Source organism: Podarcis gaigeae (assembly GCF_964106915.1).
Source record: "Podarcis gaigeae genome assembly, chromosome: 10".
Lineage (NCBI taxonomy): Eukaryota > Metazoa > Chordata > Lepidosauria > Squamata > Lacertidae > Podarcis > Podarcis gaigeae.
In genome coordinates, this window is record NC_139686.1 from 47,861 (window position 1) to 61,327 (window position 13,467).

Below are 13,467 nucleotides of genomic sequence, written 5' to 3' on the forward strand. Positions count from 1 at the left end.
GTGCTTACCAGGAGCGAGAGGGAGAGGTGGCAAGGGCAGTCAGTGCAGTGCAAACGCAGCACTGGGAGTGCAGGATTGGCTCACTCATTGTGTTTGCTAGAGTTGCCATATGTCTGGAATTTGCTGGACATAACTGGCATTCAGGCCTCATAAACAGCATCCGGGCGGAAATCTGCAATGGCCAGGGAATCCAGACATAGGGCATCCCATTTCAGAAGTTTTTGAAATATGGCAATCCTAGTGTTTGCAGACCTCCCCACTGCTTTGCCCCTCCCAGAAATGGGAACTGTGGGAACTGTGCTGCTGGGAAGTCAGGTCAGTTATAATATAGGGTTGCCATACGTCTAGGAATTCCTGGACATGTCCTCTTTTCGGGGTCCTACATGCCCATCCACGGGGAACTTTCACATTTTACAGTAAATGTCCTGGATCTGGGGTTAAAAAAAATGTGCGGGGTGTGTGTGCTCTGGTTCAGGCTTTGGTGTGGGCACAGGTGACCCAGGCTCTGGCTCTGGCCTGGCGGGGGGGGGGGCTATCGGGCGATGGCCCTAAAAAACCTCAAGAACTTTTTGTGCCCATATTTCTTGAAATATGACAACCCTAGTATAATAAGTTATCAAACTAACAGCAGCACTGACTGATTTCAGTGGGATCTAATTGTGCATAAATGAGTTGGAAAGCAGCCCGCAAACTTGGACATTCCTGGCTCTATGCCTGGATTACAAGGGGGTGGATGCTTCTTAGAGAAACCTCTGACTGTGCTTCTAAACACATTGACCTTTCTTCCCTGCAGAAGATACCAGTCACAGAACGCCATGGGACTTGCAAATGAGACTATGGTGATTGGGAGCTGCCCAGAGTGGCTGGGGAAACTCAGCCAGATGGGCGGGGTATAAATAATAAATTATTATTATTATTATTATTATATATGCTTATTCAGTATAAGAGAAAGCTAGTTGAGGAGGAACAGTGTGAAGTTGTTCTTTTGTTGAACAAAATATTCCAATGTGACCAATATTGTCTGTCCTGAGGAATGCTTAGCTTTGATATACAGAAGCAAACCAGTTTTCAGTCTCATTTCTGTTCTTATTGGAATTCCCCAGCATCTTTACTCTTCCCACAGCTCTATTTCCATGTCCAGGAGCGGAACATGTTTGCTCAGCCCACAGAGGTGGCCAGAGATAGCTGCCCCAACCTTCCTTCCCAGTGCCTGCTTTCAGAAGGCAACCACTGGATAACCCCCAGACCCACACATGTGTGTGTGTGTGCATGTGTGTGGAGTATCAGTTCATTAGGCTTCAGAAAAACTGAATTTTTAAAATGTCTCTACTTTTGATACATATAAAGACCTTCAAGCCAGGCTATCCTAATTTTGTACCATGAGCTGTTATCTTTGTCTCGCAAAAACACTTTCCGGAGTGTCTGCATAAGAAAGGGAGACGTGCCTTACTTCATGTCCTAAATTCCCTCAAGGTAAACCCATATAAGGAAAGGAATAGAGAGTTCTTTGTGAGCTTGCTTAGTGTATATGCAATTAAGGAAAGACCATAAATGGTATCCTAATAGGGCGATGTAGCCTAGGATAGGAGGGATTTTGCTGCAGTCTATGCATATGTAGCGCCTTAAGAGATAACACCCCTTCATGGATCACTGCCTTGCCGTGGCGAAGGGGCTTGAAGAACTCAGAGAAGCTATGAACTATGCCGAGCAGGGCACCCAAGATGAACAGGTCATAGTGGAGAGTTTTGACCAAACGTGATCCACCTGGAGGAGGAACCGGCAAGCCACTCCAGTATCCCTGCCAAGAAAACTCCATGGACAAAGACAACAGGCATATAAAAGTTATGATGCTGGAAGATGAGCCCCTCAGGTCGGAAGGCGTCCAACATGCTACTGGGGAAGAGCGGAGGACAAGTACAAGTAGATTCAGAGCTGATGAAGTGGCTGGGCCAAAGCCGAAAGGACGTTCAGTTGCGGATATGCCTGGAAGCGAAAGGAAAGTCCAATGCTGTAAAGAGAAATATTGCATAGGAACCTGGAATGTAAGAACCATGAACCTGGGTAAGTTGGATGTGGTAAAAAACGAGATGGCAAGAATAAATATTGACATCCTGGGCATCAGTGAGCTAAAATGGACGGGAATGGGCGAATTCAGTTCGGATGACCATCATATCTACTACTGTGGGCAAGAAACCCGTAAAAGAAATGGAGTGGCCCTCATAGTCAACAATAGAGTGGTGAAAGCTGTACTGGGATGCAATCTCAAAATGATAGAATGATCTCGATACGAATCCAAGGCAGACCTTTTAACATCACAGTAATCCAAGTTTATGCACCAACTACTTGTGCTGAAGAAACTGAAATTGACCAATTCTATGAAGACTTACAAGACCTTATAGAAGTGACACCAAAGAAGGATGTTCTTCTCATTATAGGGGATTGGAATGCTAAAGTAGGGAACCAAGAGATAAAAGGAACAACTGGAAAGTTTGGCCTTGGAGAGCAAAATGAAGCAGGGCAAAGGCTAATAGAGTTCTGTCAAGAGAACAAGCTGGTCATCACAAACACGCTTTTCCAACAACACAAGAGACGACTCTACACGTGGACATCACCAGATGGGCAGCATCGAAATCAGATTGATTATATTCTCTGCAGCCAAAGATGGAGAAGCTCGATACAGTCAGCAAAAACAAGACCTGGAGCTGACTGTGGCTCAGATCATCAGCTTCTTATAGCAAAATTCAAGCTTAAACTGAAGAAAGTAGGAAAAACCACTGGGCCGGTAAGATACAATCTAAGTCAAATCCCTTATCAATACACAGTGGAAGTGAGGAACAGGTTTAAGGATTTAGATTTGGTGGACAGAATGCCTGAAGAACTATGGATGGAGGCTCGTAACATTATACAGGAGGCAGCAACGAAAACCATCCCAATGAAAAGGAAATGCAAGAAAGCAAAGTGGCTGTCCAATGAGGCCTTACAAATAGCGGGGGAGAGAAGGCAAGCAAAATGCGAGGGAGATGGTGAAAGATACAGGAAATTGAATGCAGATTTCCAAAAAATAGCAAGGAGAGATAAGAAGGCCTTCTTAAATAAGCAATGCAAAGAAATAGAGGAAAACAACAGAATGGGAAGAACCAGAGATCTGTTCAAGAAAATTGGAGATATGAAAGGAACATTTCGTTCAAAGATTACCATAATAAAGGACAAAAGTGGTAAGGACCTAACAGAAGCAGAAGACATCAAGAAGAGGTGGCAAGAATACACAGAGGAATTATACCAGAAAGATATGGATGTCTCGTACACCCCAGGTAGTGTGGTTGCTGACCTTGAGCCAGACATCCTGGAGAGTGAAGTCAAATGGGCCTTAGAAAGCACTGCAAATAACAAGGCCAGTGGAAGTGATGGTATTCCAGCTGAACTATTTAAAATTTTAAAAGATGATGCTGTTATGGTGCTACACTCAATATGCCAGCAAGTTTGGAAAACTCAGCAGTGGCCAGAGGATTGGAGAAGATCAGTCTACATCCCAATCCCAAAGAAGGGCAGTGCCAAAGAATGCTCCAACTACCGCACAATTGCACTCATTTCACACGCTAGCAAGGTTATGCTTAAAATTCTACAAGGAAGGCTTAAGCAGTATGTGGACCGAGAACTCCCAGAAGTGCAAGCTGGATTTAGAAGAGGCAGAGGAACCAGAGACCAAATTGCAAACATGCGCTGGATTATGGAGAAAGCTAGAGAGTTCCAGAAAGACATCTACTTCTGCTTCATTGACTATGCAAAAGCCTTTGACTGTGTCGACCACAACAAACTATGGCAAGTTCTTAAAGAAATGGGAGTGCCTGATCACCTCATCTGTCTCCTGAGAAATCTCTATGTGGGACAAGAAGCTACAGTTAGAACTGGATATGGAACAACTGATTGGTTCAAAATTGGGAAAGGAGTACGACAAGGCTGTATTTTGTCTCCCTGCTTATTTAACTTATATGCAGAATTCATCATGCGAAAGGCTGGGCTGGATGAATCCCTAGCCGGAATTAAGATTGCCGGAAGAAATATCAACAACCTCAGATATGCAGATGACACAAGATTGATGGCAGAAAGTGAGGAGGAATTAAAGAACCTTTTATTGAGGGTGAAAGAGGAGAGCGCAAAATATGGTCTGAAGCTCAACATCAAAAAAACGAAGATCATGGCTACTGGTCCCATCACCTCCTGGCAAATAGAAGGAGAAGAAATGGAGGCAGTGAGAGATTTTACTTTCTTGGGCTCCGTGATCACCGCAAATGGTGACAGCAGTTACGAAATTAAGAGACGCCTGCTTCTTGGGAGGAAAGCAATGACAAACCTAGACAGCATCTTAAAAAGTAGAGACATCACCTTGCCAACAAAGGTCCGTATAGTAAAAGCTGTGGTTTTCCCAGTAGTGATGTATGGAAGTGAGAGCTGGACCATAAAGAAGGCAGATCGCCGAAGAATTGATGCTTTTGAATTATGGTGCTGGGGAGACTCTTGAGAGTCCCATGGACTGCAAGAAGAACAAACCGATCCATTCTTAGGGAAATCAGCCCTGAGTGCTCACTGGAAGGACAGATCGTGAAGCTGAGGCTCCAATACTTTGGCCACCTCATGAGAAGAGAAGACTCCCTGGAAAAGACCCTGATGTTGGGGAAGATGGAGGGCGCAAGGAGAAGGGGACGACGGAGGATGAGATGGTTGGATAGTGTCTTCAAAGCTACAAACATGAGTCTGACCAAACTGCGGGAGGCAGTGGAAGACAGAAGTGCCTGGCATGCTCTGGTCCATGGGGTCACGAAGAGTCGGACACGACTAAACGACTAAACAACAACAACAACAACAAGATACAACAGAAATGTATATATGAAGGAGCCCCTCCCTTTTCTCAGGGCTCAGACTTTGGAACTGATTCCTCTGAATCAGCTTGCTGGCTAGCCAAGCAATAAACCTTTTGTTATTCTTCATTCACTGCGTGGAGTTTTCTTTCAGCCCAGACGCTGCTATTTTGCAACACTTTGTTAAGAATGTAATAATCTCAGAACGATCTACTGCTTCATAATAATCCAGTGAAAAGAGACAGGGCCTAGAGGTCAGACTTAGATCTTATGTGATAATGTATATTTCTCTCTTTTACTTATTTCCTTTCTTGGTTGTATAATCCTTATCATGAAGCCATCATTACTTTTGTTTGTGATTATCTACCTTATGAGAGAATATAAAAATAAAACATATGACATATACATAGATAAAAACTGTATTTTGTCAATGATTCTTAAAGGAATTGTATGCTTGTGAGGGGCATAGGTAAAGGTAAAGGTACCCCTGACCATTAGGTCCAGTCGCGGATGACTCTGGGGTTGCGGTGCTCATCTCGCTTTATAGGCCGAGGGAGCCGGCGTACAGCTTCTGGGTCATGTGGCCAGCATGACTAAGCCGCTTCTGGTGAACCAGAGCAGCACACGGAAACACCATTTACCTTCCCACTGGAGCGGTACCTATTTATCTGCTTGAACTTGGACATGCTTTCAAACTGCTAGGTGGGCAGGAGCTGGAACCGAACAACCGGAGCTGATCCCGTCGCGGGGATTTGAACTGCTGACCTTCTGATTGGCAAGCCCTAGCCTCTGTAGTTTAGACCACAGCGCCACCCACATCCAATTGTGAGGGGAATACATTCCATCAAATGAAAGATTGGAAGAAAGAATAGTGAGGCAGAAGAAAAGTAAATTTATGTTGCTAATATGTTGGTGGTGCTTACCATATAATTTCCCTCCTTCCTACAGTGTTCATAATATAGTCTTATTTAGATTATGAAATAATAAAGTCCAAAATGTTAATGTGAAGTATGTTCCCCCTGGGTTCAATTACATACCATTACTTGTGGGATTCACCTCTGGGTTTACCTTACTTACTCCAGAAGGACCTTTAATACAAATGCAGCTTACGAAAAAGGGAAAGAAAATGAGAGCAAAATACTTACCTTCTTTATCTCAAGGACTAAGCAGGACTCTTCCGTTTACATGGAAGTGAACTAGATTTCAATTCATTTCACTGACCTTAAAAACAAACATCACCCTCTTAACACCAACTTTCCCGCTACAACTTCTTTGTGTTCTGGGTCTGTGATGTATTGTGGAGAGCATATTGTTATAAACCTCTCAGATCAACATTAGGAGAAGTACCAGCAGGTAAGCATTTTAGCAAAAAGGGGATGACCATGCTTTGACTTCTCAGTAGTATTCATACTGTTTCCAACACTTGGCCTGATGAGGAATCAGAGGCATAACTATTCAGGGCTTTGGGAGTAAGTGAGCTTATTATCTGCATGTAAATGCTACATCTGTAGTTCAGATTCAGTAGCTCTATAGCAGGGACAGGGAACACTTGGCCCTCCAGATGCCGCTAAACTACAATTCTCATTAGCCCCAGCAAGTCAAGCTGGTTTGTGCGACTACCTACAATTGAGATGGCAATCCTATCTCAATTCTTCTTTCTTTATTTTCTTGATTACCTGACTAAAGAGAACTGAAAGGTTGGGAGAAAATTGTGTTAAAATTTTATTTTGGGAAATGAGCCACTTATATATATTTTTTTTTAAAAAAAAATTTATTAAAGTTTCAAAAAGTTACAAAAAAAAAGAAAACAGAAAATACAAAATGTTGTTGTTGTTTAGTCGTTTAGTCGTGTCCGACTCTTCGTGACCCCATGGACCAGAGAACGCCAGGCACCTCTGTCTTCCACTGCCTCCCGCAGTTTGGTCAGACTCATGTTTGTAGCTTCGAAGACACTATCCAACCATCTCATCCTCCGTCGTCCCCTTCTCCTTGCGCCCTCCATCTTCCCCAACATCAGGGTCTTTTCCAGGGAGTCTTCTCTTCTCATGAGGTGGCCAAAGTACTGGAGCCTCAGCTTCACGATCTGTCCTTCCAGTGAGCACTCAGGGTTTATTTCCTTCAGTATGAAGAGGTTTGATCTTCTTGCAGTCCATGGGACTCTCAAGAGTCTCCTCCAGCACCATAATTCAAAAGCATAAATTCTTCGGCAATCAGCCTTCTTTATGGTCCAGCTCTCACTTCCATACATCACTACTGGGAAAACCACAGCTTTTACTATACGGACCTTTGTTGGCAAGGTGATGTCTCTACTTCTCAAGATGCTGTCTAGGCCTGTCATTGCCCTTCTCCCAAGAAGCAGGCGTCTTTTAATTTCGTGGCTGCTGTCACCATCTGCAGTGATCATTGAGCCCAAGAAAGTAAAATCTCTCACTACCTCCATTTCTTCCCCTTCTATTTGCCAGGAGGTGATGGGACCAGTGGCCATGATCTTCGTTTTTTTGATGTTGAGCTTCAGACCATATTTTGCGCTCTCCTCTTTCACCCTCAATAAAAGGTTCTTTAATTCCTCCTCACTTTCTGCCATCAAGGTTGTGTCATCTGCATATCTGAGGTTGTTGATATTTCTTCCGGCAATCTTAATTCCGGCTAGGGATTCATCCAGCCCAGCCTTTCGCATGATGAATTCAGCATATAAGTTAAATAAGCAGGGAGACAAAATACAGCCTTGTCGTACTCCTTTCCCAATTTTGAACCAATCAGTTGTTCCATATCCAGTTCTAACTGTAGCTTCTTGTCCCACATAGAGATTTCTCAGGAGACAGATGAGGTGATCTGGCACTCCCATTTCTTTAAGAACTTGCCATAGTTTGCCGTGGTCGACACAGTCAAAGGCTTTGGCATAGTCAATGAAGCAGAAGTAGATGTCTTTCTGGAGCTCTCTAGCTTTCTCCATAATCCAGCGCATGTTTGCAATTTGGTCTCTGGTTCCTCTGCCTCTTCTAAATCCAGCTTGCACTTCTGGGAGTTCTCGGTCCACATACTGCTTGAGCCTTCCTTGTAGAATTTTAAGCATAACCTTGCTAGCGTGTGAAATGAGTGCAATTGTGCGGTAGTTGGAGCATTCTTTGGCACTGCCCTTCTTTGGGATTGGGATGTAGACTGATCTTCTCCAATCTTCTGGCCACTGCTGAGTTTTCCAAACTTGCTGGCATATTGAGTGTAGCACCTTAACAGCATCATCTTTTAAAATTTTAAATAGTTCAGCTAGATTACCATCACTTCCACTGGCCTTGTTATTTGCAGTGCTTTCTAAGGCCCATTTGACTTCACTTTCCAGGATGTCTGGCTCAAGGTCAGCAACCACACTACCTGGGGTATACGAGACATCCATTTCTTTCTGGTATAATTCCTCTGTGTATTCTTGCCACCTCTTCTTGATGTCTTCTGCTTCTGTTAGGTCCTTTCCACTTTTGTCCTTTATTATGGAAATCTTTGTACGAAATGTTCCTTTCATATCTCCAATTTTCTTGAACAGATCTCTGGTTCTTCCCATTCTATTGCTTTCCTCTATTTCTTTGCATTGCTCGTTTAAGAAGGTCTTCTTGTCTCTCCTTGCTATTCTTTGGAAATCTGCATTCAATTTCCTGTATCTTTCACCATCTCCCTCGCATTTTGCTTGCCTTCTCTCCCCGCTATTTGTAAGGCCTCTTTGGACAGCCACTTTGCTTTCTTGCATTTCCTTTTCATTGGGATGGTTTTCGTTGCTGCCTCCTGTATAATGTTACGAGCCTCCATCCATAGTTCTTCAGGCATTCTGTCCACCAAATCTAAATCCTTAAACCTGTTCCTCACTTCCACTGTGTATTGATAAGGGATTTGACTTAGATTGTATCTTACCGGCCCAGTGGTTTTTCCTACTTTCTTCAGTTTAAGCTTGAATTTTGCTATAAGAAGCTGATGATCTGAGCCACAGTCAGCTCCAGGTCTTGTTTTTGCTGACTGTATCGAGCTTCTCCATCTTTGGCTGCAGAGAATATAATCAATCTGATTTCGATGCTGCCCATCTGGTGATGTCCATGTGTAGAGTCGTCTCTTGTGTTGTTGGAAAAGCGAAGTTTGTGATGACCAGCTTGTTCTCTTGACAGAACTCTATTAGCCTTTGCACTGCTTCGTTTTGATCTCCAAGGCCAAACTTGCCAGTTGTTCCTTTTATCTCTTGACTCCCTACTTTAGCATTCCAATCCCCTATAATGAGAAGAACATCCTTCTTTGGTGTCACTTCTATAAGGTCTTGTAAGTCTTCATAGAATTGGTCAATTTCAGTTTCTTCAGCACAAGTAGTTGGTGCATAAACTTGGATTACTGTGATGTTAAAAGGTCTGCCTTGGATTCGTATCGAGATCATTCTATCATTTTGAGATTGCATCCCAGTACAGCTTTCACCACTCTATTGTTGACTATGAGGGCCACTCCATTTCTTTTACGGGTTTCTTGCCCACAGTAGTAGATATGATGGTCATCCGAACTGAATTCACCCATTCCCGTCCATTTTAGTTCACTGATGCCCAGGATGTCAATATTTATTCTTGCCATCTCATTTTTGACCACCTCCAACTTACCCAGGTTCATGGTTCTTACATTCCAGGTTCCTATGCAATATTTTTCTTTACAGCATTGGACTTTCCTTTCGCTTCCAGGCATATCCGCAACTGAGCATCCTTTCGGCTTTGGCCCAGCCGCTTCATCAGCTCTGGATCTACTTGTACTTGCCCTCCGCTCTTCCCCAGTAGCATGTTGGACGCCTTCCGACCTGAGGGGCTCATCTTTCAGCGTCATATCTTTTATATGCCTGTTGTCTTTGTCCATGGAGTTTTCTTGGCAGGGATACTGGAGTGGCTTGCCGGTTCCTCCTCCAGGTGGATCACGTTTGGTCAAAACTCTCCACTATGACCTGTTCATCTTGGGTGCCCTGCTCGGCATAGTTCATAGCTTCTCTGAGTTCTTCAAGCCCCTTCGCCACGGCAAGGCAGTGATCCATGAAGGGATACAAAATACAAAATACAGAAGAATAAAAACAATTAAAAACAAGTCAATCTTTCCATGTCTTGTCTTTCATTTACTTGTTTCCCTGACCTCCTCACACCTCCCTTTTTTGTATTCTAGTTGAATTAGTTATTTCAGCAAATCCTTTCCATCTTTACTTTTATCTTAATAATTTATCTTAATATATTGTAACTTTACATTCTCACCTATTCATATTCCCATTTTACTTAATTCTATAACATTACTGCTAAAACCACATAACTTCATTCCAGCATCCTTCTAACATTCCTTAATTTTACAATGTTTCTGTAAATAGCCTTTAAATTTCTTCAAATTTTCTTCTACCGACTCTTCTCCCTGGTCTTGGATTCTGCCAGTCATTTCCGCCAGTTCCATGTACTATTCCATTCTTCCCGGGTGGGTAGATCTTGTGTCTTCCAATACTTTGCGATAAGTATTCTTGCTGCTGATGTAGCATACATAAAAAAAGTTCTATCCTTCTTTAACACCAATTGGCCGACCATGCCCAGGAGAAAGGCCTCTGGTTTCTTCAGAAAGGTATATTTAAATACCTTTTTCATTTCATTATAGATCATCTCCCAGAAAGCCTTAATCATTGGGCACGTCTACCAAAGGTGAAAGAATGTACCTTCAGTCTCTTTACATTTCCAGCATTTATTATCAGGCAAATGATATATTTTTGCGAGCTTGACTGGTGTCATGTACCACCTGTATATCATTTTCATAATATTCTCTCTTAAGGCATTACTTCATACCTGTGGTCCATAAACTCTTGGCCCAATCTTTTATTAATCAATACTTTCCTGTGTAGCCTTATCACATGTGTTTCTTGTAGGCAAATCAAGTCCAATTGTTCCTTTTTTAATAAATGAAAGACTCTTTTCCTTTTTTAAGGGGAGTTAAGTCCATTAGTATTCCAGCTTAGTAGTTGCAGAGCCATGATGTAGTTACTCTGATTTTCCTCCAACTGCACCAAGTGCTTGCTCTTGTTTTGTCGGTGGTATTATTGTCACTTTCTCTGGACAGTCCAATCCGAAGGGTAATCTTGCTATGTCTAGTATTCCTCTTTTTGGTAATCCTCTGTCCAATGCTTTTTGTTCTGGTCCTCTGTCTGATGGTTTTCTGTCCAATGCTCTTGGCTCTTCTACAGATTCTTTCTGCAAATCTTCTCCGTAATCTTTCAAAAAAAATTCTTTATTCTCTACTGATCTTATTTTTATCTTTCTTCCTTTAAAGCTAAAAGATAGGGGAAATGCGCCACTTATACGTAAGACTATAAGTTTACAACTTCTGACTGTCAGTGGAGGCAAAGCATTTCCACAGTGGGTGGTTTGTTTGGGTTTTTTGTCCTTTAAACATATGCTCAGATATTTGTCGATGAGTTTATGACTTCCACAAGAATTCTTTTTTTTTTTTTTTTGACAGGGTATCTACTGAAGAAGGAATGGCTATCTGGGTGTTCCAGATAACCTTTTTGATTTCTTAGGTGTGCATTAATGTGGGTTTTGAACAACACACAGCAGATATCTTCAAAACCCAAAGCAAAGCAAAGCAAAATAGGCACCCATGGTCCATACATTTGTCTTGGCTAGGTCTTCTGTCTTGGATAGAGCAGTTTTTTAGGGATGACCAAAATTGCATACCTCCCACTGTGATATATTTCTAAACACTTCATTCTTTTCACCCTGCAGGAAAATGTTATGGCTGCTGAAAATGAGACTGTGGTGACTGACTTCATCTTGATTGGATTATCCGAATACCCCAGAGCTCAGGCTGTATTCTTTTGGTTCCTCTTGATTGTCTACCTCATTAGTGTGCTTGGCAATGGACTTATTATCCTGCTGAGTATAAAGGATCCTGACCTTCATACTCCCATGTATTTCTTTCTTTGTGTCCTCTCATCACTTGACCTTATCCTTACTAACAATGCACTTCCAAATATTTTGGTCAACTGCTTCATATACATGCCCACAATTTCCTTCTCCGGATGCCTGCTGCAGATGTACATTGGTTTGTTAGTTGTCGCAACAGAATGCATCATCCTGGCCATCATGGCATATGACCGCTTGGTGGCTATCTGCCAACCCTTATACTACATGCAGATCATGAGCTGGAGAGTTTGCATAGCCCTGGTGGCTGTCTCTGTAACACTTTGCTTCCTCTGCACCGTAGTCACAGCCCTGATGCAACCTAGGGACTTCTGTGGCCGACACATCATCAACCATTTTGCATGTGAGTTACAGTCATTCCTCAAATTGGCTTGCTCAGATACACGTATCAGTGAGTTATTTATGCATATTTCCAGCCTTTTTCTCCTAATACCACCGTTTGGTTTCATAGTTGTGACATATGGGCGCATAGTCCTGGCTGTACTGCGCATCCGTTCAGCACAGGGTCGCAAGAAAGCCTTTTCCACCTGCAGCTCTCACCTTGTTGTCGTCAGTGTCTTCTATGGCACAATCATGGTCATGTACTTGAGCCCACAAGGGAAATTGGTTTCTGAAAAGGACAAGCTCATATCTCTAATGTATGGAGCTTTGACACCTATGCTCAACCCTTTGATCTACAGCCTGAGAAACAAGGATGTGAAGGGTGCCTTTTGGAAACTGGTTGGAAGGAAAATATCAGAATAAGTATCAAAACATGATGATAAGGCCATAGCTTTCAATTGCTTTTATTAGCATAGGTCTGATCTGAAGATACTTGAGGGAAAATGATGTCCTTCACCCATATTTTTTGTTAATGACATTTAACCAGCCCCTGTTCCATTATAGCTCTCAGTTCTGTTAACCAGTTTCCCTCCCACACATTCATGTCCCCTAGAAGTGCCCCCCCCCACATCTACATCCAGAATTGAAGGAAACTGCAGCAAGCGGTGACACCTCTGGACCTGACTTAATTTGAAACCTTTTCCAAATCATATAAATGTTTGGAGTGACAGAGTTTCATTAAAAAACTGTATGTTCTCTCCTATATTTATGGCATAGGTATTTTTTTATTTCAGCAGGTGAACCTTTTGTTGTTGTTGTTGTTGACAGCAAATTTTGCAAACCATTTTTTTATATTCTGAGCATGGCTGTGTTGTAATAGCATTATATGTTAGGAAATATCAAACCACCTGATATTTGTTGACAGAATGCTTTTGATGTAATTCTGAGTTTCCTGCATGCCCATAAAAAACTTAGATATTCCTATTTTTCATTCATTTGTCACTCATTGTCAGGGGAGTGCCATTGGGACAGGGGAGGGAGGCAGGGGGATACAGAGAGCCTCCGAGGCTTCTGAGGAGCAGCTCCTTGTCCAACGGTGGGGAAAGTCACACCTCCAGTGCAGCAGAGGGGAAGGGGGAAGCCAACTGAGAGCCCAAGCGCCTCACCTAGCCTGGCCAGCCGGGAAACAGGCACGCCCTTTTGTCGCCCAGTTTGAGCAGAGGGGTGAAGTGTAAGGAGGGGAGGCAGAGTTTGGGGTGTCTAAGTATTTATGCTGGGGGAGAAACCAGAAGGGGCCACTCCCGGAATCTGCAAGTGACTAAGACGGACATGAACTT

At 42.9% G+C, this 13,467-nt stretch overlaps 2 protein-coding genes across 2 annotated transcripts in view; one reads left to right on the forward strand and one right to left on the reverse strand.

Moving 5' to 3' along the window:
- PPP6R2 (protein phosphatase 6 regulatory subunit 2) overlaps positions 1-13,467 on the reverse strand; it is a 221,538-nt gene that overhangs the window by 16,664 nt on the left and 191,407 nt on the right. The gene's annotated exons all lie outside the window — the stretch shown is intronic.
- LOC310826176 (olfactory receptor 13H1-like) lies at positions 6,006-12,637 on the forward strand. Its single transcript, XM_083700885.1, has 2 exons — positions 6,006-6,209; positions 11,612-12,637. Exon 2 carries the CDS (start codon positions 11,621-11,623, stop codon positions 12,551-12,553), a length of 933 nt encoding a protein of 310 aa, XP_083557011.1. The 5' UTR covers positions 6,006-6,209; positions 11,612-11,620; the 3' UTR covers positions 12,554-12,637.

Excerpts from the sequence above, each read along its gene's own strand:
- LOC310826176 (XM_083700885.1), top strand. The coding sequence starts at position 11,621 with ATGGCTGCTGAAAATGAGACTGTGGTGACTGACTTCATCTTGATTGGA.